The 22,622-nt window shown below is 46.2% G+C and overlaps 1 protein-coding gene across 1 annotated transcript in view; it reads left to right on the forward strand.

Annotated features, from left to right (window-relative positions):
- Nucleotides 1–3,265: 3,265 nt before the first annotated feature.
- The window catches only part of Prpf8 (pre-mRNA processing factor 8), a 40,237-nt gene continuing 20,880 nt past the window's right edge, over nt 3,266–22,622 (forward strand). Inside the window, exons 1-24 of the mRNA XM_004667853.3 lie at nt 3,266–3,322; nt 3,518–3,628; nt 3,980–4,148; nt 7,537–7,701; nt 7,793–8,011; nt 8,292–8,504; nt 8,586–8,711; nt 8,807–8,912; nt 9,375–9,565; nt 9,696–9,815; nt 9,899–10,088; nt 10,200–10,319; nt 10,418–10,552; nt 13,351–13,480; nt 14,985–15,181; nt 15,283–15,489; nt 15,589–15,752; nt 15,864–15,990; nt 16,279–16,471; nt 17,562–17,749; nt 17,916–18,154; nt 18,720–18,866; nt 19,038–19,248; nt 19,493–19,609. Of these exons, the coding sequence (XP_004667910.1) occupies nt 3,529–3,628; nt 3,980–4,148; nt 7,537–7,701; nt 7,793–8,011; nt 8,292–8,504; nt 8,586–8,711; nt 8,807–8,912; nt 9,375–9,565; nt 9,696–9,815; nt 9,899–10,088; nt 10,200–10,319; nt 10,418–10,552; nt 13,351–13,480; nt 14,985–15,181; nt 15,283–15,489; nt 15,589–15,752; nt 15,864–15,990; nt 16,279–16,471; nt 17,562–17,749; nt 17,916–18,154; nt 18,720–18,866; nt 19,038–19,248; nt 19,493–19,609 (3,774 nt within the window). The 5' untranslated portion in view covers nt 3,266–3,322; nt 3,518–3,528. The remainder of the gene's footprint in view (nt 3,323–3,517; nt 3,629–3,979; nt 4,149–7,536; nt 7,702–7,792; nt 8,012–8,291; nt 8,505–8,585; nt 8,712–8,806; nt 8,913–9,374; nt 9,566–9,695; nt 9,816–9,898; nt 10,089–10,199; nt 10,320–10,417; nt 10,553–13,350; nt 13,481–14,984; nt 15,182–15,282; nt 15,490–15,588; nt 15,753–15,863; nt 15,991–16,278; nt 16,472–17,561; nt 17,750–17,915; nt 18,155–18,719; nt 18,867–19,037; nt 19,249–19,492; nt 19,610–22,622) is intronic.

A 22,622-nucleotide genomic window follows, 5' to 3' on the forward strand; every position in this document is an offset into this window, starting at 1 on the left:
AAAGTGCTTACTGCTGGGCGTGGTGGTGCATGCCTTTAATCCCAGCACTTGGGAGGCAGAGGTAGCAGGATCACCATGAGTTCGAGGCCACCCTGAGACTACATAGTGAATTCCAGGTCAGCCTGGGCCAGAGTGAGAAAAACCTCGAAAAACTAAAAAAAAAAAAAAGGGCTTACAGGGCAGTTTGGTGAATATAATATATGCCTTTAGCCAGATACCAGCAGATGTTACACCTTAGGACTCATAACCTCCTCATCATAAGCTTTTGACTTGGTTTTCAGTACCAGCCATGTATTGCCTCCCCAGGAACAGGCCTCTATTCCAGTTAGAGAATGGTTGGTTCCCCCAATTATAGACATGCCACTATTGTACCCATTCCGTCATTTGGCCTTGCTGACCAATCTTAAGGCTTACAGTGTCCACTGTTGTTTATCTCCACTGATGGCTTTTCTCTCCCATAGGGCTGCATGCAACATATCTTTTTCCAGCTTTCTGTCAGCTGGTCTACAGGGAGGAGATTTTCAACTCAGCTCCAGCTTGATTTCTCAGTGATCTTGCAGCCCAAAGTATGTAGAGTCTTCAGCAATAGGGTCTTACTATCTATTCCTGGTGGGAAACCAAGAGCCTGACAACAGCCTGTAATGTTTGGGGGGTATCAGGGAATTTATTTAAGAGGAGGGAGAGGAAAAAAAAAAAGCATGCCAAGGCTTATGGCCACTTCAAATGAACTCCAGACACATGTGCCACCTTGTGCATCTGGCTTTATGTGGGTACTAGGGAATTAAACCAAGGTCCTTTGGCTTTGCAGGCAAATGCCTTAACCACTACGCCACCTCTCCAGCCCCAATGCCCCTCCTTTTTTTGTTTTTTCAAGGTAGGGTCTCACTCTAGTTCAGGCTGACCTGGATTCACTACGTAGTGTCAGGGTGGCCTCGAACTCACAGCGACCCTCCTACCTCTGCCTCCTAAGGGCTGGGATTAAAGGTGTGCACCACCACACCCGGCTTCAACCCCCTTTTTTTTTTTTTTAAATATTTTTTGTTCATTTGTTATTTATCTATTTGAGAGTGACAGACACAGGGAGAAAGACAGATAGAGGGAGAGAGAGAGAATGGACACGCCAGGGCTTCCAGCCACTGCAAACGAACTCCAGATGCGTGCGCCCCCTTGTGCATCTGGCTAACGTGGGACCTGGGGAACCGAGCCTTGAACCAGGGTCCTTAGGCTTCACAGGCAAGCACTTAACCACTAAGCCATCTCTCCAGCCCTTCAACCCCCTTTTTTTAAAAAAATTATTTTTCCTAAATTCTTTTCTTTCCTTTCCTGTTTTTTTTTTTTTTTTTTGTTTGTTTTAAGGCATGGTCTCTCTGTAGCCCAGGCTGACCTGGAACTCATTCTGTGACCTAGGCTGGCCTCAAACTCATGGTGATCCTTTGGGGTAGTTTGAATAGATGTCCTCCAGTAGATTGACGAGTTTTGTTTTGTTAATTATTTTTTTGTTGTTTATTTATTTATTTAAGAGACAGAAAGACTCAGAGAGAGAGAAAGAGAAGGAGAGAATAGACACACAAGGGCCTCCAGCCACAGCAAATGAACTCCATATGCATGTGTCACCTTGTGCATCTGGCTTATGTGGGTCTTGGGGAACTGAACCTGGGTCCTTTGGCTTTGCAGGCAAGCACCTTAACCACTAAGCCATCTCTCCAGCCCTAAAATTTTCTTTTCTTTCTTTCTTTTTTTGTTTTTGTTTTTCTAGGTAGGGTGTTGCTCTAGCCCAGGCTGACTTGGAATTCACTGTGTAGTCTCAGGGTAGCCTTGAACAACTCATGGCAATTATCCTACCTCTGCCTCCTGAGTGGGATTAAAGGCTTGTGCCAACATGCCTGGCTTTTTTTTTTTTTTTTTTCAAGGTAGGGTCTCACTCTAGCCCAGGCTGACCTGGAACTAACTGTGTAGTTCCAGGCTAGCTTTGAAATCACAGCAGTCCTCCTACTTCTGCCTCCTTGGTGCTGGGATTAAAGGCATGTACCACCACACTTGACCTAAACGTGGGAGCTGAGAATTTGAACTCAAGTACTCAGTCTCAAGGCAAGTGCTTTATCCACTGAGCTATCTCCCCAGTTCCTGAGGCAGGATTTTTACTTTTACAATTTAATTCATTTTGGTTCTGGAGTGGGTAAAATGCTTGCCACAAAAGCATGAGGATCTGAGTTTGGAACCCTGGAACCCATGTAATATGCTGAGGAAGCACAGACAAGAAGATCTATGGAGCTTGCAGGCTAGTCTGTCTAGCCGGATCAGTGAGCTCTGGGTCAGGGAGAAATCCTGTCTCATAAAAATAAAGTGGAGCTGGTGGAGCATGCCTTTAATTCCAGCACTTGGGAGGCAGAGGTAGGAGGATCACCGTGAGTTCAAGGCCACCCTGAGACTACATAGTGAATTCCAGGTCAGCCTGGGCTACAGTGAGACCCTACCTTGAAAACCCAAAATAAATAAATAAATAAATGAGGAGCTATATAGACATTGCCCTCTGGCCTCCACATTCATGCCCACACAGGTGTGATCATGTGCATGCAAACACACACAAAAATTATTTCATTTCATTATTTATGGACATAACGCATCAAATTTGGTGCCTCACGTGTTATAGGCAAACTCTCCATTAGTGAATTTAGCAATCTCAGATTTGCATGCAAGCGTACATGCTTTGCTCCTGAACCCATTAGGGGGCATTACAAAAGCCTTACAAAAGAGGTAGGGCTTCATTCTAGCTCAGACTGACCTGGAATTCGTGGCCTCAAATTCACAGCCATCCTCCTACCTCCTACCTCAGCCTCCAGCCACTGTAAACGAACAGCAGATGCATGGCCACCTTGTGCTTACGTGGCTTTGGCTTACGTGGGACCTGAGGAATCGAACCTGGATCCTTAGGCTTCACAGACAAGCACCTTAACCGCTAAGTCTCTCTCCAGCCCTCATAAATAATTCTGATGGCTTTGGTTTCTTGCAAGGTAAGCCATAAGTCGATTAGAGGATGAGTGCACCAAGAAGCCTCTAGTTCAGGTTCAGAAGCGCCAGAGGCGGGGCCTACCCTGACCACGCCCCCTCGCGTTGAAGTCTATTCTGCTAATAGGCCCGCCCCATCGGCGCACCGAGCAGCTCTAATTGGTGACCTCGCTAATCCGTCTGAGCTCCTCGGCGTCTATTGGGTGAACTTCTGAACCCCGGCTGCGCACTTCCTGGAGCTGGGAACGCGGAGCGGACGTACGCTTGCCGCCATTACGCCGCCTGGGAGGCTGCTGCCTGCGCGAGGGGCCGCTGGGTGGGTAGCTGGGCCTTCCAGCCCGGGCTGCGGGAGGCGCGGTGGGCTCAGGCCGAGCGCTCCGAAGGGTTGGGTCGGGTCGGGCTGCACGGCCCGCCCTCCTCCGGACTGCAGGCCTGCGCTCTCTGGACGCGTTCCAGCTTGCCTTTTGTGGGCCTGGGCCTTGCCAGTTCACTTTTCTCTCCCGCTCCTCAGATCCTCCAGGCATGGCCGGAGTATTTCCTTACCGAGGGCCGGGCAACCCGGTGCCTGGCCCTCTAGCCCCGCTGCCGGACTACATGTCGGAGGAGAAGCTGCAGGAGAAAGGTGAGGAAGGAGTGGAAGCGGGGCGCGCGGGCCGGGGCACGGGGCGGGGGTGCGCGTCCGCCCTCCTTCCTCTGTGAACCCCACCGAGCCTGGTTTATTTACTGGGTCCTCCGGGAGCTGATCGGATGCCGGGGTGGGATAATAGTGGTGGAGACGCAACTCCCGGTACAAACCCCTGAACATCTGTAACGAATGTCAGGCAGGGGTTTGTGCCCTGGGTGGGGGAGTAAGATGACAGGGTATGACAGAGAGCTTCTGCCCCGCACAGCATGTCACGGAGCTTATCCTAGGGCAAGCTGGGGATAATTAGGCTAAGGTTGTGCAGTCCCTTAAACTGAGGTGCCTTCGTAGCTCGAAAATGGCAGCAGTTGCAGGCCAAGCGCTACGCAGAAAAGCGGAAATTTGGGTTTGTGGATGCTCAGAAAGAAGACATGCCCCCAGAACATGTCAGGAAGATCATTCGAGACCATGGAGACATGACCAACAGAAAGTTTCGCCATGACAAAAGGGTCTATTTGGGGTAAGCCACATTCTGGAATAATTTTCATGTAGAGTTCCGCCTCTCTCCTCTATTCAGGTCATGGTTTTGGAATAGATGCATTATTTTTTTTTTTAATATTTTGTTTATTTGAGAGAGTGGAGGCAGATAGAGAATGGGTGTGTCAGGGCCTCTAGCCACAGCCAATGAACTCCACACATATGTGCCACTTTGTGTATCAGGTTTATGTGGGTACTGGGGAATCAAACCTGGGTCCTTAGGCTTCACAGGCAAGCACCTTAACCGCTAAGCCATCTCTCCAGCCCTATGGAATAGATGCACTATTATTTTGGAAACATGACTCTCTGGCAGCCTGTCTAGGGCTGAGCAAGGCTAGACCCGCTGGAATTCTATGATAAGCTTTACATTTTTGCAGTTTTGCCATTTACTGCTTTAGTTTGTCCTGCTGGTGCTTTCACAAAGTGTCTGTTAATTGAACTGTCAGAAGCCAAGATTGGTATGTATGTGCACTGTGGATGCCTTTAACTTTGTAGTTTTCAGAATTGTGAGGTTTGAATCAGTGGTTAAGGCACTTGCTTGTAAAGGCCTGATGGCTCAGATTTGATTCTGCAGGACCCATGCAAAGCCAGATACACAAAGTAATGTATATGTCTGGAGTTCATTTACAGCATTTGGATGGAGGAGGTAAGAAGGATCACAACTTTGAGGCTAGCTTGAGCTATGGGGTGAGATAACCTTAAATAAATAAATAACCTTAAAAAAGTTAGTTCTTCTTTTTCTTCTTATTATTTTTGAGAATGGCTTGGTGCTTGGGTTCTAGCTGTGAACAGACAGTAGTACATGGTTCCTTTCTGGACCACACAATAGTGGTATGATAGATGAGAGAGGCTCACAGAAAAGTACAGGAAATATTTCACTGCTATTTACAGGAAGGTGCAGAGGGAATACAATGTGAGGCAGCCTAGAAGCTGTCTTCAAAGATAACTGCTGAATTAATGGGGTTGGGGCGATGGCTCAGTGGACAAAATGCCCAAGTGCACTGCACCCATACAGAAGCTGAGTGGGTGTGGTGGCCCACCTACAATCCTAGTGCTGCAGAATGGAGACGCATCTCCTGGGCAGGTTGGCTAGCTAGACTAGCAGAATTTGGTGAGTTCTGGGTTTAAATAAGAGATCCTGCCTCACTTAATAAAGGGGAGAGTGATCTAGGGCCTCACATTTAATTTTGGCCTCTACAGGTGCATGCATGCACACCTGCATGCATTTGTGCCTGTACTAACACAAATATGCATACATACACATTTGTTTTTTTGGAGGTAGGGTCTCACTGTAGCCCAGGCTGACTTGGAATTCATTATGTAGTCTCAGGCTGTCCTTCAACTTAAGGTGATCTGCCAACCTCTGCCTCCCAAGTGCTGGGATTAAAGTTGTGTACCACCACACTCATCTTCTTTAAATATTCTTTTTTAAAAAATACTTTATTTTTATTTATTTATTTGACAGAGAGAGACAGAAAGGTAGATAAGGAGAACAGGCGCACCATGGGCTCTAATTACGGCAAATGAACTCCAGACACATATGCTACCTTGTGCATCTGGTTTACATGGGTAGTGGGGAATTGAACCTGGGTTCTTAGGCTTCCTAAGCAAGTGCCTTAACTACTAAGCCATCTCTTTAGCTCTATCTGTAAACTTCTATTTGTTTATTTATTTATTTGGTTTTTCAAGGTAGAGTCTTACTCTAGTCCAGGCTGACCTGGAATTCACTATGGAGTCTCAGGGTGGCCTCGAATTCATAGCAGTTCTCCTACCTCTGCCTCCTGAGTGCTGGGATTAAAGGCATGCACCACCACGCTGGCTCCAACAAACTTTATTTATTTGAAATTTATTTGTGTGTGTGTGTGTGTGTGTGTGTGTATGCCACCAGGGCCTCTGGCCACACTACTACTTTTTTTAAAGTTCTTTTCAAGGTAGGGTCTTACTCTAACCCAGGCTAACATGGAACTTACTCTGTAGTCCCTGGCTGACCTCAAAAAAACTCACAGTAGAGGGCTGGAGAGATGGCTTGGCGGTTGAGAGCTTGCCTGTGAAGCCTAAAGACCCTGGTTCAAGGCTCAATTCCCCAGGACCTACATTAGCTAGATGCACAAGGGGGCTCACATGTTTGGAGTTCATTTGCAGTGGCTGGAGGCCCTGGCACGCCCATTCTCCCCCCCCCCTCTTTCTCTGTCGCTCTCAAATAAAAATAAACAAAAAAAAAATTTAAAAAAAAAACTCACAGTAGGGCTGGAGAAGATGGCTTAGCAGTTGCCTGCAAAGCCAAAGGATCTCGGTTTGATTCCCCAGGTCCCACATAAGCCAGATGCACAAGGTGACATATGCATCTGGAGTTCGTTTGCAGTGGCTGGAGACCCTGGCAACCCATTCTCCCTCCCTCCCTCCCTCCCTCTTCCTCTTTCTCTCATAAGTAAATAAAAAGTATTAAAACAACTTACAGTGATCCTCCTACTTTTGCTCCTAAATGCTGGGATCAAAGGCACGTGTCACCAGGTCTGATTTGTGCTGCTTTTTGTAACTGGCTTACAGTAGGTAGCTTGTTTGAGAATTAAACCTGGGCCAGCAGGCTTTTCAAGCAAGTACCTTTAACTGCTGAACCATCTTCCCAGTCCCTTACTTTTTTTTTTTTTAACATAATTATTTATGTGCAGCCCTTTGGAGTGGGGGAGGGTATGTGCCTGTTGCTGCTGCAAATGAACATCAGATGCTTGTGCTTCTTTTGGCATCCAGCTTTACATGGTGGCTTGGAATTGAACCCAGGACATCAGGCTTTACAAGCAAATGCTTTTAACAGCTGAGCCATCTTCTTAGCCCTCAGTAAATAAATTTTAAAAAGAGAGAGAGAGCCAGGCGTGGTGACACATGCCTTTAATCCTAGCACCTGGGAGGCAGAGGTAGGAGGATCACTGTGAGTTCAAGGCCACCCTGAAACTACATAGTGAATTTCAGGTGGGACACACCTTTAATTCTAGCACTTGGAAGGCAGAAGTAGAATTACCCTAAGTTCAAGGCCACCTTGGGACTACAAAGTGCATTCCAGGACAGCCTGGGCTAGAGTGAAACCCTCCCCCAAAGAATGAAAAAACAATTAAATAAATAAGAATAAAGTGGCAGGAGGACTGAATCCCAACATTGTGATGCTGTGACGTTTAAGAGGAAAGAGTGTTACAAGATGTAGGTGGCAGTGAGGAGGCTTGGCTCCTGGTCATAGAGGGTCTGTGACGTAAGTTGGGGAATTAGGGCTATAAGGCCAGATTTTCTGTGGAACATGAAGTGATAACCATGTGGCTTATCAGCATGGGGCAAATAATAGATGACCTTGTCATTTCTAATCTCTTTTGCTAATGTGATAGTGCGCTGAAATACATGCCTCATGCGGTCCTCAAGCTCCTGGAGAACATGCCCATGCCGTGGGAACAGATTCGGGATGTGCCTGTGCTGTACCACATCACTGGAGCCATTTCCTTCGTCAATGAGATTCCTTGGGTCATTGAGCCAGTCTACATCTCCCAGTGGGGGTGAGAAGGGTTGGAATTTGGTGTGTGGTAGTGGTGGTGTTGGCTGAGGATCAGTGGGTAGAAACTGTTGTGTGGCATTCTTGCCTTTTAGGTCAATGTGGATTATGATGCGTCGAGAAAAGAGAGACAGGAGGCACTTCAAGAGGATGCGCTTCCCCCCTTTTGATGACGAGGAACCACCCCTGGACTATGCTGACAACATCTTAGATGTGGAGCCACTGGAAGCCATTCAGCTAGAGCTGGACCCTGAGGAGGATGCCCCTGTGTTAGACTGGTTCTATGATCACCAGCCTTTGAGAGACAGTAGGAAGTAAGTGCAACTTTCACTCTTGTGAAATTTCTAGAAACAAGACTTCTGGCCAGGTGTGGTGATGCACACCTTTACTCTTAGGACTTGGGAGGCAGAGGTAGTAGGATCGCCATGAGTTCAAGGCCAGCCTGAGACTACATAGTGAATTCCAGGCCAGTCTGGGCTACAGCAAGACCCTGTCTTGAGGGGAAAAAAAGAATTCTGCAAGAGCAGTAGTAGGTGGTGATTTAGCTAGCATAGATGCCTACTTGAAGTGGGCCTCTCTTTTTTTTTCCCCTAGGTATGTTAATGGCTCCACTTACCAGCGCTGGCAGTTCACACTGCCTATGATGTCTACTCTCTACCGCCTGGCCAATCAGCTTCTGACAGACTTGGTAGATGACAACTACTTCTATCTGTTTGATTTGAAGGCCTTCTTTACCTCTAAGGCTCTCAATATGGCCATTCCTGGAGGACCCAAATTTGAACCTCTTGTTCGAGACATCAACCTACAGTAAGTTGGAGAGAATATAGATTTTTATATTATCTTGGGAGGATTAAATCTAATCTGCTAAACTTTTATTATGCATTCTAGGGATGAAGACTGGAATGAATTCAATGATATTAACAAGATCATCATCCGTCAGCCCATTCGCACTGAGTACAAGATTGCCTTCCCTTACTTATACAACAATCTTCCACACCATGTCCACCTCACCTGGTGAGAGAGAGAGCTGGGACACGGCTGTTGGAAAGGCTGGTATGTGTGTTGGACCAGGGTAAAAGAACTGTGATTGACTCTTCCTTTCATTGCAGGTACCACACACCTAATGTTGTATTCATCAAAACTGAGGATCCTGACTTGCCAGCTTTCTACTTTGATCCTTTGATCAACCCAATCTCCCATAGGCACTCGGTCAAGGTGAGAAGAAATGACAGTTTTACTTTTTTGTGGTCTTGAAGATTGAGCCTTTTGCATGCTAGCCAAGTAAGTGTTCTGCCTTTTAGTTACATGTCCAGGCTAGCCTTGAACTCTTGGCCCTTCTGTCTCAGCCTTCCAAGTGCTGGATTATAGGCCTTCTTCCCTAAACCCAATCTTTGGAGATGGGTCATGAAGTGATTCTAGTATTTCCTTCTCCCCTTGAGACTGGGTCTCCTTTGGGAGGGAGACTTGCTTTCTTATTGGCCCTGCTTTGTTCTCCTCTCCCCTGGCTCCTTTGCTGTGGTCCTTTAGGGCTTTTCTTGTCAGGCAGCCCAGTTTCCATGGCATCTGTAGCCACTGTGCCTGTCCCCAGGCTTTCCTTTTCAGCTCAGCTTTGTGCTCACTTAAGTTGGAGATGAACCATTATGTGTGTGGGGTGCGGGGGGTTAATTCTTTTTTCAGAGCCAGGAACCGTTGCCAGATGATGATGAGGAATTTGAGCTCCCAGAGTTTGTGGAGCCCTTCCTGAAGGACACACCCCTCTATACAGACAATACAGCTAATGGCATTGCCCTGCTTTGGGCCCCACGACCCTTCAACCTACGCTCTGGTCGCACCCGCCGGGCCCTGGACATACCCCTTGTCAAGAACTGGTAAGATTCCCACCTAGGAGGATGTCAGTGGACATATAGGAGCAAAGGCTCTATCTAAGTGAGCATACAGCCTTTTCCAGTGTATCTGGAAGGAGAGATGGACAAACCTCTGATGGGCTTGTTTAATTAGGTACCGAGAGCATTGTCCTGCTGGGCAGCCTGTGAAAGTGCGAGTCTCCTACCAGAAGCTGCTTAAGTACTATGTGCTGAATGCCCTGAAGCATCGGCCCCCTAAGGCCCAAAAGAAGAGGTAAGGTGCCATAGGACCCCACCACGGCCTGTGATCCAAAGTAATCAGGATGCTAACTTCAGCTTATCTCCTTGTTCTCCTAGGTATCTATTCCGCTCATTCAAAGCTACCAAATTCTTTCAGTCCACAAAGCTAGACTGGGTGGAGGTGGGACTGCAGGTTTGCCGCCAGGGTTACAACATGCTCAACCTTCTCATTCACCGGAAAAACCTCAACTACCTGCACCTTGACTATAACTTCAACCTCAAACCTGTCAAGACGCTCACCACCAAGGTGCCTGCATTGGGCCTCATGCTCTCCTGGGCTTGGGGGTGATAACACTATGGCATATATTCTGTGGAGACTATTGCTTATTCATGCTCTTTCTGTTCCTGGCATCTTTAGGAAAGAAAGAAATCACGCTTTGGGAATGCTTTCCATCTGTGTAGGGAAGTCCTACGGTTAACCAAGCTGGTTGTGGATAGTCATGTGCAGTATCGCTTGGGCAATGTGGATGCTTTCCAGGTGAGGCCAGGCTTCCCTGACTGGGTGGGGAGGCTGGCTGAAGTTGGTTAGCCATGGAGTTGGCTCAAGCTCAAAATCTGATGGTAATTGTATTATAGCTGGCAGATGGATTGCAGTATATATTTGCCCATGTGGGGCAGTTGACGGGCATGTATCGGTATAAATACAAGCTGATGCGACAGATCCGCATGTGCAAGGACCTGAAACATCTCATCTATTACCGCTTCAACACGGTGAGACATTGTCCACTGATGACTTTCTCAGATTCCTTTTCCTGTGCAAATCATGTGTACACACAATTTTTAAAAATTTTATTTTATTTAATTTTTTGTTTATTTTTATTTATTTGAGAGTGCCAGAGAAAGAGGCATACACACACACACACACACACACACACACACACACACACACACACACACACACGGCGCGCACGCATAGAGAGAGAGGGAGGGAAAGAGAGAGAAAGAATGAATATGGGGGCGCCAGGGCTTCCAGCCACTGTAAACAAACTCCAGACGCGTGCGCCCCCTTGTGCATCTGGCTAACATGGGTCCTGGGGAATTGAGCCTCCAACCAGGGTCCTTAGGCTTCACAGGCAAGTGCTTAACCGCTAAGCCATTTCTCCAGCCCCACACTCAGTTTTTAAGGGAAATGTGGGTATGGGGGAATTGAACCCAGGGTGGCCTTGAACTCACAGCTATCCTCCTACCTCTGCCTCCCAAGAGTTAGGATTAAAGGAGTACACCACCACGCCTGGCTACTTTATTTTTGGGATTAAAGGCATGCACTACCGTGCCTGCCCCCCCCCCCCCCCCGGTTTTTTCAAGATAGGGTCTCACTGTATGTAGCTCAGGCTGTCCTAGAATTCACTATGTAGTCTCAGGGTGGCCTTGAACACACTGCAATCCTCCTACCTCTGCCTCCTAAGTGGTGGGATTAAAGGTGTGTGCCACCATGCCCTGCTCCTGGCTTTTTTTGTTGTTTTCTTTTTTCGAGGTAGGGTCTCACTATAACCTAGGCTGACCTGGAATTCACTATGCAGTTTCAGAGTGGCCTTGAACTCATGGTGATCATCCTACCTCCGCTTCCAGAATGCTGTAATTAAAGACATGTGCCACTATTTCTGGCCATTATTTTTTTTATTTTGTTTTTATGTATGTATGTATGTTTATATTTATTTGAGAGTGACAGAGGGAGAGAGAAAATGGGCAAATAGTGTCTCTAGCCATTGCAAACGAACTCCAGACACATGCTCCATCTTGTGCATCTGTCTTATGTGGGTTCTGTGGAATCTAGCGTTGAACTGGGATCCTTGCTTCACAGGCAAGTGCTTAACTTCTAAGCCATCTTTCCAGCCCCGGCCTTTTCAATTTTTTTTTCTTTTTTAAATAATTTTTATTGCGCACGCGTTCACATTAACGTGTGTGTGCATACATGGGCACACCAGGGTCTCATCTCTGCAAATGATCACCAGGCGCTTGTACCCCTTTTTGCATATGGCTTTTTGCATATGGTGTCTTGGGAATTGAACATGGACCAACAAGCTTTGCAAGTAAGTGCTTTTTTTTATTTAGGTAGGGTTTCACTCTGATCCAGGCTGACCTGGAATTTACTGTATTCTCAGGGTGGCCTTGAATTCAAAAGTGATCCCCTTCTGCCACCCAAGTGCTGGGATTAAAGATGTCTTAAAAAAATTTTTTTTGTGTGCTGGCTGTGGTGGCACACGCCTTTAATCCCAGTACTTTGGAGGCAGAGGTAGGAGGATTCCATGAGTTTGAGGCCACCTGAGACTACATAGTGAATTCCAGGTCAGCCTGGGCTAGAGTGAGACCCTAGCTCACAAAGAGCAACAACAGAAAATGTTGTTTTATTTATTTATTACAGAGAGAAAGGTAGATAGATAACGAGTGCACCAGGGCCTCTAGTCACTGTAAACAAACTTCAAACAAATGTGCCACCTTGTGTATCTGGCTTTCATTGTTCTGGGGAATCAAGCCTGAGTCTTTAGGCTTCGCAGGCAGATGTGTTAACTGCTGAGCTATCTCTCCAGCCTGAAAGTGCCTATTCAACTGCTAAGCCATCTCCTGCCACCCCATCCATACTTTAAAATATATATTTTATTTTGTTTATTTGCAAGCAGAGACAGAATGGGTGGACTTAGGGCTTCTTGCCATTGCAAATGAACTCTAGACACATATGTCACTTTGTGCATCTGGCTTTACATGAGAGAAAGGGCATGCCAGGGCCTCTAGCTACTGCAAATGAACTCCAGAGACATGCACCACCTCAATTGTGCACCTGGCTTATGTGAGTCCTGAGGAATCAAAACTGAGTCCTTTGGCTTTGCAGGCAAGCATCTTAACCACTAAGCCATTTCTCCAGTCTCAGCTTTTAAATTTGTTTTGTTTTGTTTTTTGATGTAGGGTCTTTCTGTAGTCTGGGCTGTCATGTAATTCAATCAGTAGTCTCAAGGTTGCCTTAAACTCACTGTGATCCTCCTACCTCTGCCTCCCAAGGGGTTTAAAGGTGTGTGCCACCATGCCTGGCTGGCTTTTTCTTTTCTTTTTTTCTTTTTGCATTTATTGACAAGTAGGGAGGGAGAGAGAGCGTGTGTGTGAGAGAGAATGCATGCACACACCAGGGCACATAAACGCCATATTCCTTTGTGCATCTGGCTTTACATGGGTATTGGGAAGCAAACCCTTAGGCCTTGCAGACAAGCACCTTGACTGCTGAGCTATCTCCCCAGCCCTAGCTTTTTCATTTGTAACATGTAGTTAGAGCTGCTTTCAGGGATCTATGTTGGTGAGAAGAGCTGAATGTGTCATTATTGTTGTCAGCTCTTTTCCCCAAAACCTACCTTTAAGTCCACATAGACTCACTTTCTGGTTTCTTCCTTGAAGTTCCTCTTATGTTCTTAGATTATGAGGTCGCAGAGTGATTACTTTTCTCCTTTCCATCGACATTCAGTTTCCCATTGTTCCCTAAATGAATTGCTAACTTGTGTTACTGATGTTTACTTGGTTCTTAGGGTCCTGTAGGGAAGGGTCCTGGCTGTGGCTTCTGGGCTGCTGGCTGGCGAGTTTGGCTGTTTTTCATGCGTGGAATTACCCCATTGCTGGAGCGATGGCTGGGGAACCTCCTGGCCCGGCAGTTTGAAGGTGAGTGGGTTTGATTGTCCAACTTGTCTCATCTTCAAGAGTAGGTCATTAAATAAATAAAATGTATTAAAAATACTTTAAATGTATTAAAAATACTTTAAAAGGGCTGGTGTTGCAGTCCACTTTGCATTGCTGGTAGAAATCACCCAAGCAAGAAGAGCTTCTGGGGATGGAGAGATGGCTTAGCAGTTAAGCGCTTGCCTGTGAAGCCTAAGGACCCCGGTTCGAGGCTCGGTTCCCCAGGTCCCACGTTAGCCAGATGCACAAGGGGGCGCATGCGTCTGGAGTTCGTTTGCAGAGGCTGGAAGCCCTGGCGCGCCCTCTATCTTTCTCTCTGTGTCTGTCGCTCTCAAATAAATAATTAAATAATTAAAAAAAAAAAAAGAAGAGCTTCTGGGAAAAACCGGTTTATCTTGGCTTATAGGTTTGAGGGGAAGCTCCATGATGGCAGAGGAAAACAATGGCACAAGCAGAGGGTGGACATCACTCCTGGCCAACATAAGGTGGACAATAGCAACAGGAGAGTGTGCCAAACATTGGCATGGGGAAATTGGTTATAACATCCATAAGCTCACCCCCAACAATACATTGCTTCCAGGAGGCTTCAACTTCTAGTTGCTATTAGCTGGGGAACCTAACATCCAGAACACCTAAGTTTATTGGGGACACTTGAATCAAACCACCACAGCTGGAGATGTGGCTTAGCAGGACCCAGGTTCGATTCCCCAGGACCCACATTAGCCAGATGCACAAGGTGGTGCATGCGTTTGGAGTTCCTTTGCAATGGCTAAAGGCCCTAGTGCCCCCATTCTCTCTCTCTCTCTTTTTTTTTAGGGGGGGGGGTTTTCGAGGTAGGGTCTCACTTTGGTCCAGGTTGACCTGGAATTATCTGTCATCTCGGGGTGGCCTTGAACTTATGGCAATCCTCCTACCTCTGCCTCCTGAGTGCTGGGATTAAAGGCATGCACCACCATGCCCGGCTCCATTCTCTATCTCTCTGTCCCCTTCTCTCTTCGTCCCTCCTTCTTAAATAAATAAATAAGAGCTGGGTCTGGTGGCACATGCCTTTAATCCCCTCACTTGGGAGGCAGAAGTAAGAGGATTGCTATGTTTGAGATAAGCCTGGAAATAGAGTTGAGGACCAGGTCAGCTGGGTTATAATGAGATCCTACCTCAAAATAAATGGATAAATAAAATATATAAGTATATCATGTATGCTTATCTGTGTCTTGCCTTTGTTTGAGTGATTCCCCTTGTCCTTATATCTCGAACCATGGAATCACCTTTCTCCTGGTTCCTTCTAAGTTCTCAAATGAGTCTGGTCAGTATTCTGTTTCTGGTCTTCTCTCTGACTTTTGAGGCTATCGTGCATTTATAGGAGTAGAAGTTCCTCAGAAGTATGGTTGTGAATATCTGAGGTAGCTTGTCTTTTCCTGTATGATCTTATGGACACTTGGTTATTATTTATTGATGTCATTACTTTGGTCCATCCCTTCATTTCTAGGTCGTCACTCCAAGGGAGTGGCAAAGACAGTAACAAAGCAACGAGTGGAGTCCCATTTTGATCTTGAACTTCGGGCAGCTGTGATGCATGACATTCTGGACATGATGCCTGAGGGTATCAAACAGAACAAGGCCCGGACAATTCTGCAGCACCTCAGTGAAGCCTGGCGCTGCTGGAAAGCCAACATTCCGTGGAAGGTAGGCTTTTCTTCAGCTCTAAGGATTGGGATTACCACACTCATACTTTAGGGGGCTTTCCACCTTCCATTACTTTTTCCTTGTGCCTCTTGTAATTTCAGGTTCCAGGGCTGCCAACACCTATAGAGAATATGATCCTTCGATATGTGAAGGCTAAGGCAGATTGGTGGACCAACACTGCCCACTACAACCGAGAACGGATCCGCCGTGGGGCCACTGTAGACAAAACTGTTTGTAAAAAGAACCTGGGCCGCCTCACCCGTCTGTACCTGAAGGCAGAACAGGAGCGGCAGCACAATTACCTGAAGGTTGGGCACAGTGGTCTGGGCTTGGTGTGGGAGTTGGCACCTTGCCTTGTCCTGGGTTTGGTCTAGAGTGGGAGACTTAATTTCACTTATGCTTTATAGGATGGGCCTTATATCACAGCAGAGGAAGCTGTGGCAGTGTATACCACTACTGTGCATTGGTTGGAAAGCCGGAGATTCTCTCCCATCCCATTTCCCCCACTCTCCTACAAACATGACACCAAATTGCTCATCTTAGCTTTGGAGCGCCTTAAGGAAGCTTATAGGTAAGTAGTGGGCTGAAAGGGCTCCTGGTGTGAGAGTGGCAAAGGAATTGGTCTTTCCTGGGTTTGGTGTATTTTTTTCTTTTCTCATCACCTTTTCTGTCATTTTGTCAGCGTGAAGTCTAGGTTAAACCAGTCTCAGAGAGAGGAGCTGGGCCTGATTGAGCAAGCCTATGACAACCCCCATGAGGCCTTGTCCCGCATCAAGCGTCACCTGCTCACACAGAGAGCCTTTAAAGAGGTGAGTAAGATGTCTCCCAAGTTTTCTTTTTTCTTTTTTTTTTCTTCGAGGTAGGGTCTTACTCTAGCTCAGGCTGACCTGGAATTCACTGTGGAGTCTCAGGGTGGCCTGGAACTCTTGTCGGTCCTCCTACCGCTGCCACTCGAGTGCTGGGATTAAAGGTGTGAGCCACCATGCCCAGCCTCCGTGTTTTCTTTTGGTCTCTGTTACTCATTCTTGGCACTCAAGTGTGCCAGGTTGTCTCAGGTGGTGTATGGATGGATGTGAGCCAGCTTCTTTATCCCATAGGTGGGCATAGAGTTTATGGATCTCTATAGCCACCTAGTGCCAGTGTATGATGTGGAACCACTGGAGAAGATAACTGATGCCTATCTGGACCAGTATCTGTGGTATGAAGCAGACAAGCGCCGTCTTTTCCCACCGTGGATCAAGCCTGCTGACACAGAACCACCCCCACTGCTTGTTTACAAGTGGTGCCAAGGTAAAATTTTGCTGGAATTTGTCCTGAGAAGGTGGGGAAATTGAGTTCTACATCAAAAAAGTTTTTGTTGTTCTTGGTTTTTCATTGTAGGGTCTCACTCTAGCCCAGGCTGACCTGGGATTCACTATGTGGTCTTAGGGTGGCCTGGAACTCGTGGTCATCCTCCTACCTCTACCCCCTGAGTGCTAGGATTAATGGTGAAGGCATATGTCACCACACCTGATGATTTACTCTTTAAAAAAGAATTTTTTTGAGAGCCAGGATGTTGGCACATGCCTTTAATCCCAGTACTTGGGAGGCAGAGGTAGTAGTATCACCATGAGTTTGAAGCCACCCTGAGACTACATAGTGAATTCCAGGTCAGCCTGGGCTAGAGTGAAACCCTACCTCAAAAAAAAATTGGGGTGGGGGATTGGAGGGATGGCTTAGCGGTTAAGTTGTTTGCCTGCAAAGCCAAAGAACCCAGGTTCGGTTGCCCAGGACCCACATTAGCCAGATGCATAAGGTGGTACATAAGGTGGCTGGAGGCCCTGCCATGCACATTCTCTCTCTCTTTCTCTATCAAATAAATAGATGAAAATTAATTTTTTTTTTTAAGGTAGGGTCTTACTCTAACACTAGGCTGACCTGGAATTCACTGCATAATCTCAGGGTGGCTTTGAACTCTCAGTGATCCTCCTACTTCTGCCTCCTGAGTTTTGGGATTAAAGGTGTGCACCACCATACACGGCTCTTTTTAAAAATAATTTATTTATGAGAGAAACTGGGTGTACCAGAGCCTCTAGCCACTGCAGATGAACTCCAGACCCATGTGCCACCATGTTCATCTGGGCTCAGGGTAATCAAACCTGGGACCTCAGACTTCACAGACATGCTCCTTAGCTGCTAAGCCATCTCTCCAGCCCTGGTTTACTCTTTTACTCCAATCTAACAGTATTATTGTTAAGTGGAGCAGAGTTGACATACTGAAGTCAGGGTGAATTAATGGGTGATAATGGGATTAGAGTTTGGAATGTTCAAATAGCTGGTGAGTTCTAGTCCTGGAAGGAAATTTCTAATTTCCTGAGGTCTTGTTCTTCCTGTTTTTTAGGCATCAATAACCTGCAGGATGTGTGGGAGACCAGTGAAGGTGAGTGCAATGTCATGCTGGAATCACGCTTTGAGAAGATGTATGAAAAGATTGACTTGACCCTGCTTAACAGACTGCTGCGACTCATTGTGGACCACAACATTGCTGACTACATGACAGCTAAGAACAATGTTGTCATCAACTATAAGGTACTTCTATAAGGGCATATTAGCAAGAAATTGTGTTAGGGATAGGGTTGTCCGGCCCTCTGAGTTAGGATTTGTTAAAGGAAGAGTAGAAGAGGCTAGATCCTGGAGAATCCTGGGACATCGCCACCCTTGGCCATGGCTAAGAGTTGTGGGTTTTTCTTTCTAGGACATGAACCATACGAATTCATATGGGATCATCAGAGGCCTGCAGTTTGCCTCGTTCATTGTGCAGTATTATGGCTTGGTGATGGACTTGCTTGTGTTGGGATTGCACCGGGCCAGTGAGATGGCTGGGCCTCCTCAGATGCCGAATGACTTTCTCAGCTTTCAGGACATAGCCACTGAGGCTGCACACCCCATCCGTCTCTTCTGTAGATACATTGATCGTATCCATATTTTCTTCAGGTAGGGGCTTGGATGCATTCTTTGCCTTGTATAGCCCTAAGGCATGTCCTGCCTGTGACAGCAGCTCTTGTGCTTAGTTAACTCATAGCTGGGTTGGAATTTTTTTTTTTTTTTCAAGGTAGGGTTTTGCTCTAGCTCAGGCTGACCTGGAATCCACTATGTCAACTCAGGGTGGCCTTTAACTTACGGCAATCCTCCTACCTCTGCCTTCCAAGTGCTCGGATTAAAGGTGTGTGCCACCATGCCCAGCGGAATTGAATGTTAATATTTAGTTTTTCAATATTTATTTGAGAGAGAAATAGGCAGGTAGACAAGAGAAAAAGAGAATGGGTGTGTCAGGGCCTGCAGGCACTGCAAATGAACTCCAGATGTATTTGCCCTCTTGTGCATCTGGCTTATGTGGGTCTTGGGGAATCCATCCTGGGTTCTTTGGCTTTGTGGGCAAGTGCCTTAACCGCTGAGCCATCCCTCCAACCCCTGGGTTAGAATTTTAAAGGGAAATGAAGCCTGGAGTGTACCTATGCAGCTAATTTGGGCCTCAGCATTGTACTTTTCTCTACTGTAGGTTCACAGCAGATGAGGCTCGGGACCTGATCCAACGTTACTTGACAGAACACCCAGATCCCAACAATGAAAACATTGTTGGCTACAACAACAAGAAGTGTTGGCCCCGAGATGCCCGCATGCGTCTCATGAAACATGATGTTAATTTGTGAGTCTGAGTTGGGGCCATAGGAACCTGGGGGACCCAAAAGTAATTAACGTTGAGGACATTGTGTCCTGGGCGGGAGGAGGGTAGCCCTGTTGGAATCACTTGTCTGAAATTTGGAAGGAAGGGTCTTTATCACAGTGATGTGACCACATATATGTTCTCTATGGACAGGGGTCGGGCAGTGTTCTGGGACATCAAAAACCGGCTGCCACGCTCAGTGACTACAGTGCAGTGGGAGAATAGCTTTGTGTCTGTGTACAGTAAAGACAACCCCAACCTACTCTTCAACATGTGTGGCTTCGAGTGCCGCATTCTGCCCAAATGCCGTACCAGCTATGAGGAATTCACTCACAAGGACGGGGTCTGGAACCTACAGAATGAGGTACAACCTATGAGGGGCATAAGGAGTAACATTGTCCCTGTAGCTCCAGGATAAATGGGGTGAGGAACGTAGGTATACCCTCTCACTGGCAGCACATTGAGCCTTGTTGGGTGGATAGAGCTTAGTGATCAGAGATAGTCCTTGGTGTGCATTGGTGGTGTAATAGTGAGCATAGCTGCCTTACAAAGTTTGTCCTTGCTTCTGTAGAAGTGTGTCACAAGCTGACCTTGACCTTGTGGCTTAGGTTACTAAGGAGCGGACAGCTCAGTGTTTTCTGCGTGTGGATGATGAGTCAATGCAGCGCTTCCACAACCGCGTGCGTCAGATTCTGATGGCTTCTGGCTCTACCACCTTTACCAAGGTAAGGCCTAAGCCCCAGTTTCCCTCACATCCTGTGCTCATCTTGCATCCCTTTGGACTCTCCCTCTGGTTTGAGCTCCTTCCCGACTCTTCTTGGTGTACTCATCTCTGTACTTTATGGGACAGTAGCTCAGAATGTCAGATCAATGTAGGTTTATTTTCTGAAAACTCTCTTGAGGAATTTAGCAGCCTGCATCTGTGAATTTGTGTTACTTCTAAGTTAAGGCAAAAGTAGAAGTTGGATTCCTTTATTTGAACAAAAAGCACCAATTTTACATTTTACCTTAGCATTTTAGGTTTAGTATTTAAGTCATATAGCTTATATTCTAGCCAGTATGATAGCATATCATCAAAAACAGTTCTCTGGGCTTTTTTAAAAAAATTTTTGTCCATTTTTATTTATTTATTTGAGAGCGACAGACAGACAGACAGAGACAGAGAGAGAATGGGCGCTCCAAGGCCTCCAGCCACTGCAAATGAACTCCAGACACATACTTCCCCATGTGCATATGGCTGACATGGGTCCTGGGGAATCAAGCCTCGAACTAGGGTCCTTAGGCTTCATAGGCAAGCACTTAACCGCTAAGCCATCTCTCCAGCCCCGCTGTGTTTCTTTACCCTTTAGTTGTTTCAGAAAGCTCAACTAAGGCAGCTGGAATTGAGGAAGAATAATCTGAATGTTTGTAATTGTGTATTCTTAGGGATTTACAAGGTTTAGAAGATCTAAGGTTCCTGGTTAGGATGCTTTTTATTATCTTAGTATTATTGCAATTTTCTTGTGGCACATTTTTTGGAATATAATAGCACAAGGAAGGAAATAAACTTCCCTTTTTAAGTTAATCCTCCTATCTTACATTTAGGCCAGACAACAGAAATAATGTGTAAATGATGTTGGCATGAGTGATGAAGAAGGGCATTATAGTTTAGCCAGAGGTGCGGTGATGTAACTAGCTTGGTATGCATGTGGCAATAAAAAAAAGAAGCCAGGCATGGTGGTGTACGCCTTTAATCCCAGCACTGGGGAGGCAGAGGTAGGAGGATTATGCTGAGTTCAAGGCCACCCTGAGACTACATAGTGAATTCCAGGTCAGCCTGGGCTAGAATGAAACCCTACGTTGAAAAAAAAAAAAAGAAAGAAAGAAAAAGAAAAAATCAGGGCTGGAGAGATGGCTTAGCAGTTAAGTGTTTGCCTGTGAAGCCTAAGGACCCCAGTTCAAGGCTCCATTCCCCAGGACCTATGTAAGCCAGATGCACAAGGGGGCGTACACGTCTGGAGTTGGTTTGCAGTGGCTGGAGACTCTGGTGTACCCATTCTCTCTCACTCTCTCTGCCTCTTTCTGTCTGTCTGACACTCTCAAATAAGAAGTAAAAATAAGCAAATTTTAAAAAAGAGAAAATCAGACTGTAGAGATGGCTTATCAATTAAGGTGCTTGACTGTTAAGCCTAAGGACCCATGTTGTACTCTACAGATCCCACATAAGCTAGATGCACAAGGTGACGTGGCACACGCATCTGGAGTTCAATTGTAGTGGCTGGAGGCCATGGTATGCCAGTTCTCTCTCTCTGTCTCTCTTGCTATCTTGCTTTTTCATAAAAGAAAAAAGAAGACAAGGTTTACTAGAGTAATTAGGAAGTTGGATATTTTATGGACCTGGAGTAAAGAATTTTCAGCCAAGTACAAAAATTTAAAACATGGCTTTAAAAAAAATTGCATAAGTGTGTGCATGTTATGCATGTGTATATGTGCTTAAGGCATGCCTGTGGCGGGTTTACACTCACTTGAGGTGGTCTGGGTAGAACCTGGGGTATTCCATCGCTCTTCTCTCTGGGCTTGTTTTTAAACTGTAGTCTCTCTTTTTTATTTACCTATTTAGTTTTTTTTTTTTTTTTTTTTTTTTTTTTTTTTTTTTGAGGTATGGTCTTGCTCTAGCCCAAGCTAACCTGGAATTAACCCTGAAGTCTCAGGGTGGCCTTGAACTCAAGGTGATCCTTCTACCTCTGCCTCCCAAGTGCTGGAATTAAAGGTGTTCACCACCATGTCTGGCTGGGGTCTCTTTTTACTGTTACCAGACCTTGCTGGGTTCCGTTGATTCTCAGGTCTCTGCTTCCTTTGCTGGACTAGAGGCACAATGACCATGTCCAACTGGTTTATATGGGGTCTGGAGATTTGAACTCTATCCCCCAGGCACTCATGCTTGCACAGGAAGCACACCTAAGCACTGAACCATCTCTCTAGTCTAAAACATTCTGTTCTTTCTTGCTCTCATTTTTTCCCCCCAAGGTAGAGTCTCATTGTAATCAGGCTGATTTGGAATTCACTCTGTGGTGGTCTTAGGGGTGGCCTTGACTCCGGCTGTGTTGTGCCAGGGTTGCCTTCAATCACTGCACTCGGGAGGCAGAAGTAGGAGATCTCTGTGAGTTCAAGGCCACTCTGAGACTACAAAGTGAATTCCAGGTCAGCCTAGATTAAGAGTGAGACCCTACCTTGGAGAAACCAAAAAAATAAAATATTATAACCAAAGTTCTTTTTTTATATTTTATTGATTAATTTGAGAGACAGAATGAATGAAAGAAAGAGTATGTCAGGGGCCTGTGACTACTGCAATCAAATTCCAGATTCATGCACCACCTTGTGCATCTGGCTTATGTGGGTACTGGGGAATCGAACCTGAGTCCTTTGGCTTCGCAAGCAAGTGCCTTAATCTCTAAGTCATCTCTCTTTCTTTAATTTGGTGTATTTCTTTACAGTGGAATATCTCATTTATATTGTGTGTGGGTGGGGATAGTTATAATTGCAACAGGGTCTTGTAGCCAAGGATGGCTAGGTAGTTCCAGTAATCCTCCTGCCCTAGCCTCCTCATTGCTAAGATTACAGATGTGAGCCACTACACAGCTGTCATTCGGCCACCACAAACTCCAGGTGCACGCCCCAACATGTGCACCTGGCTTAAGTGCATACTGAGGAATCGAAACTGGCTCCTTAACTTTCGCAGGCAAGCACATTAACCACTAA

Source organism: Jaculus jaculus, chromosome 9, assembly GCF_020740685.1.
Source record: "Jaculus jaculus isolate mJacJac1 chromosome 9, mJacJac1.mat.Y.cur, whole genome shotgun sequence".
Classification (NCBI taxonomy): Eukaryota; Metazoa; Chordata; class Mammalia; order Rodentia; family Dipodidae; genus Jaculus; species Jaculus jaculus.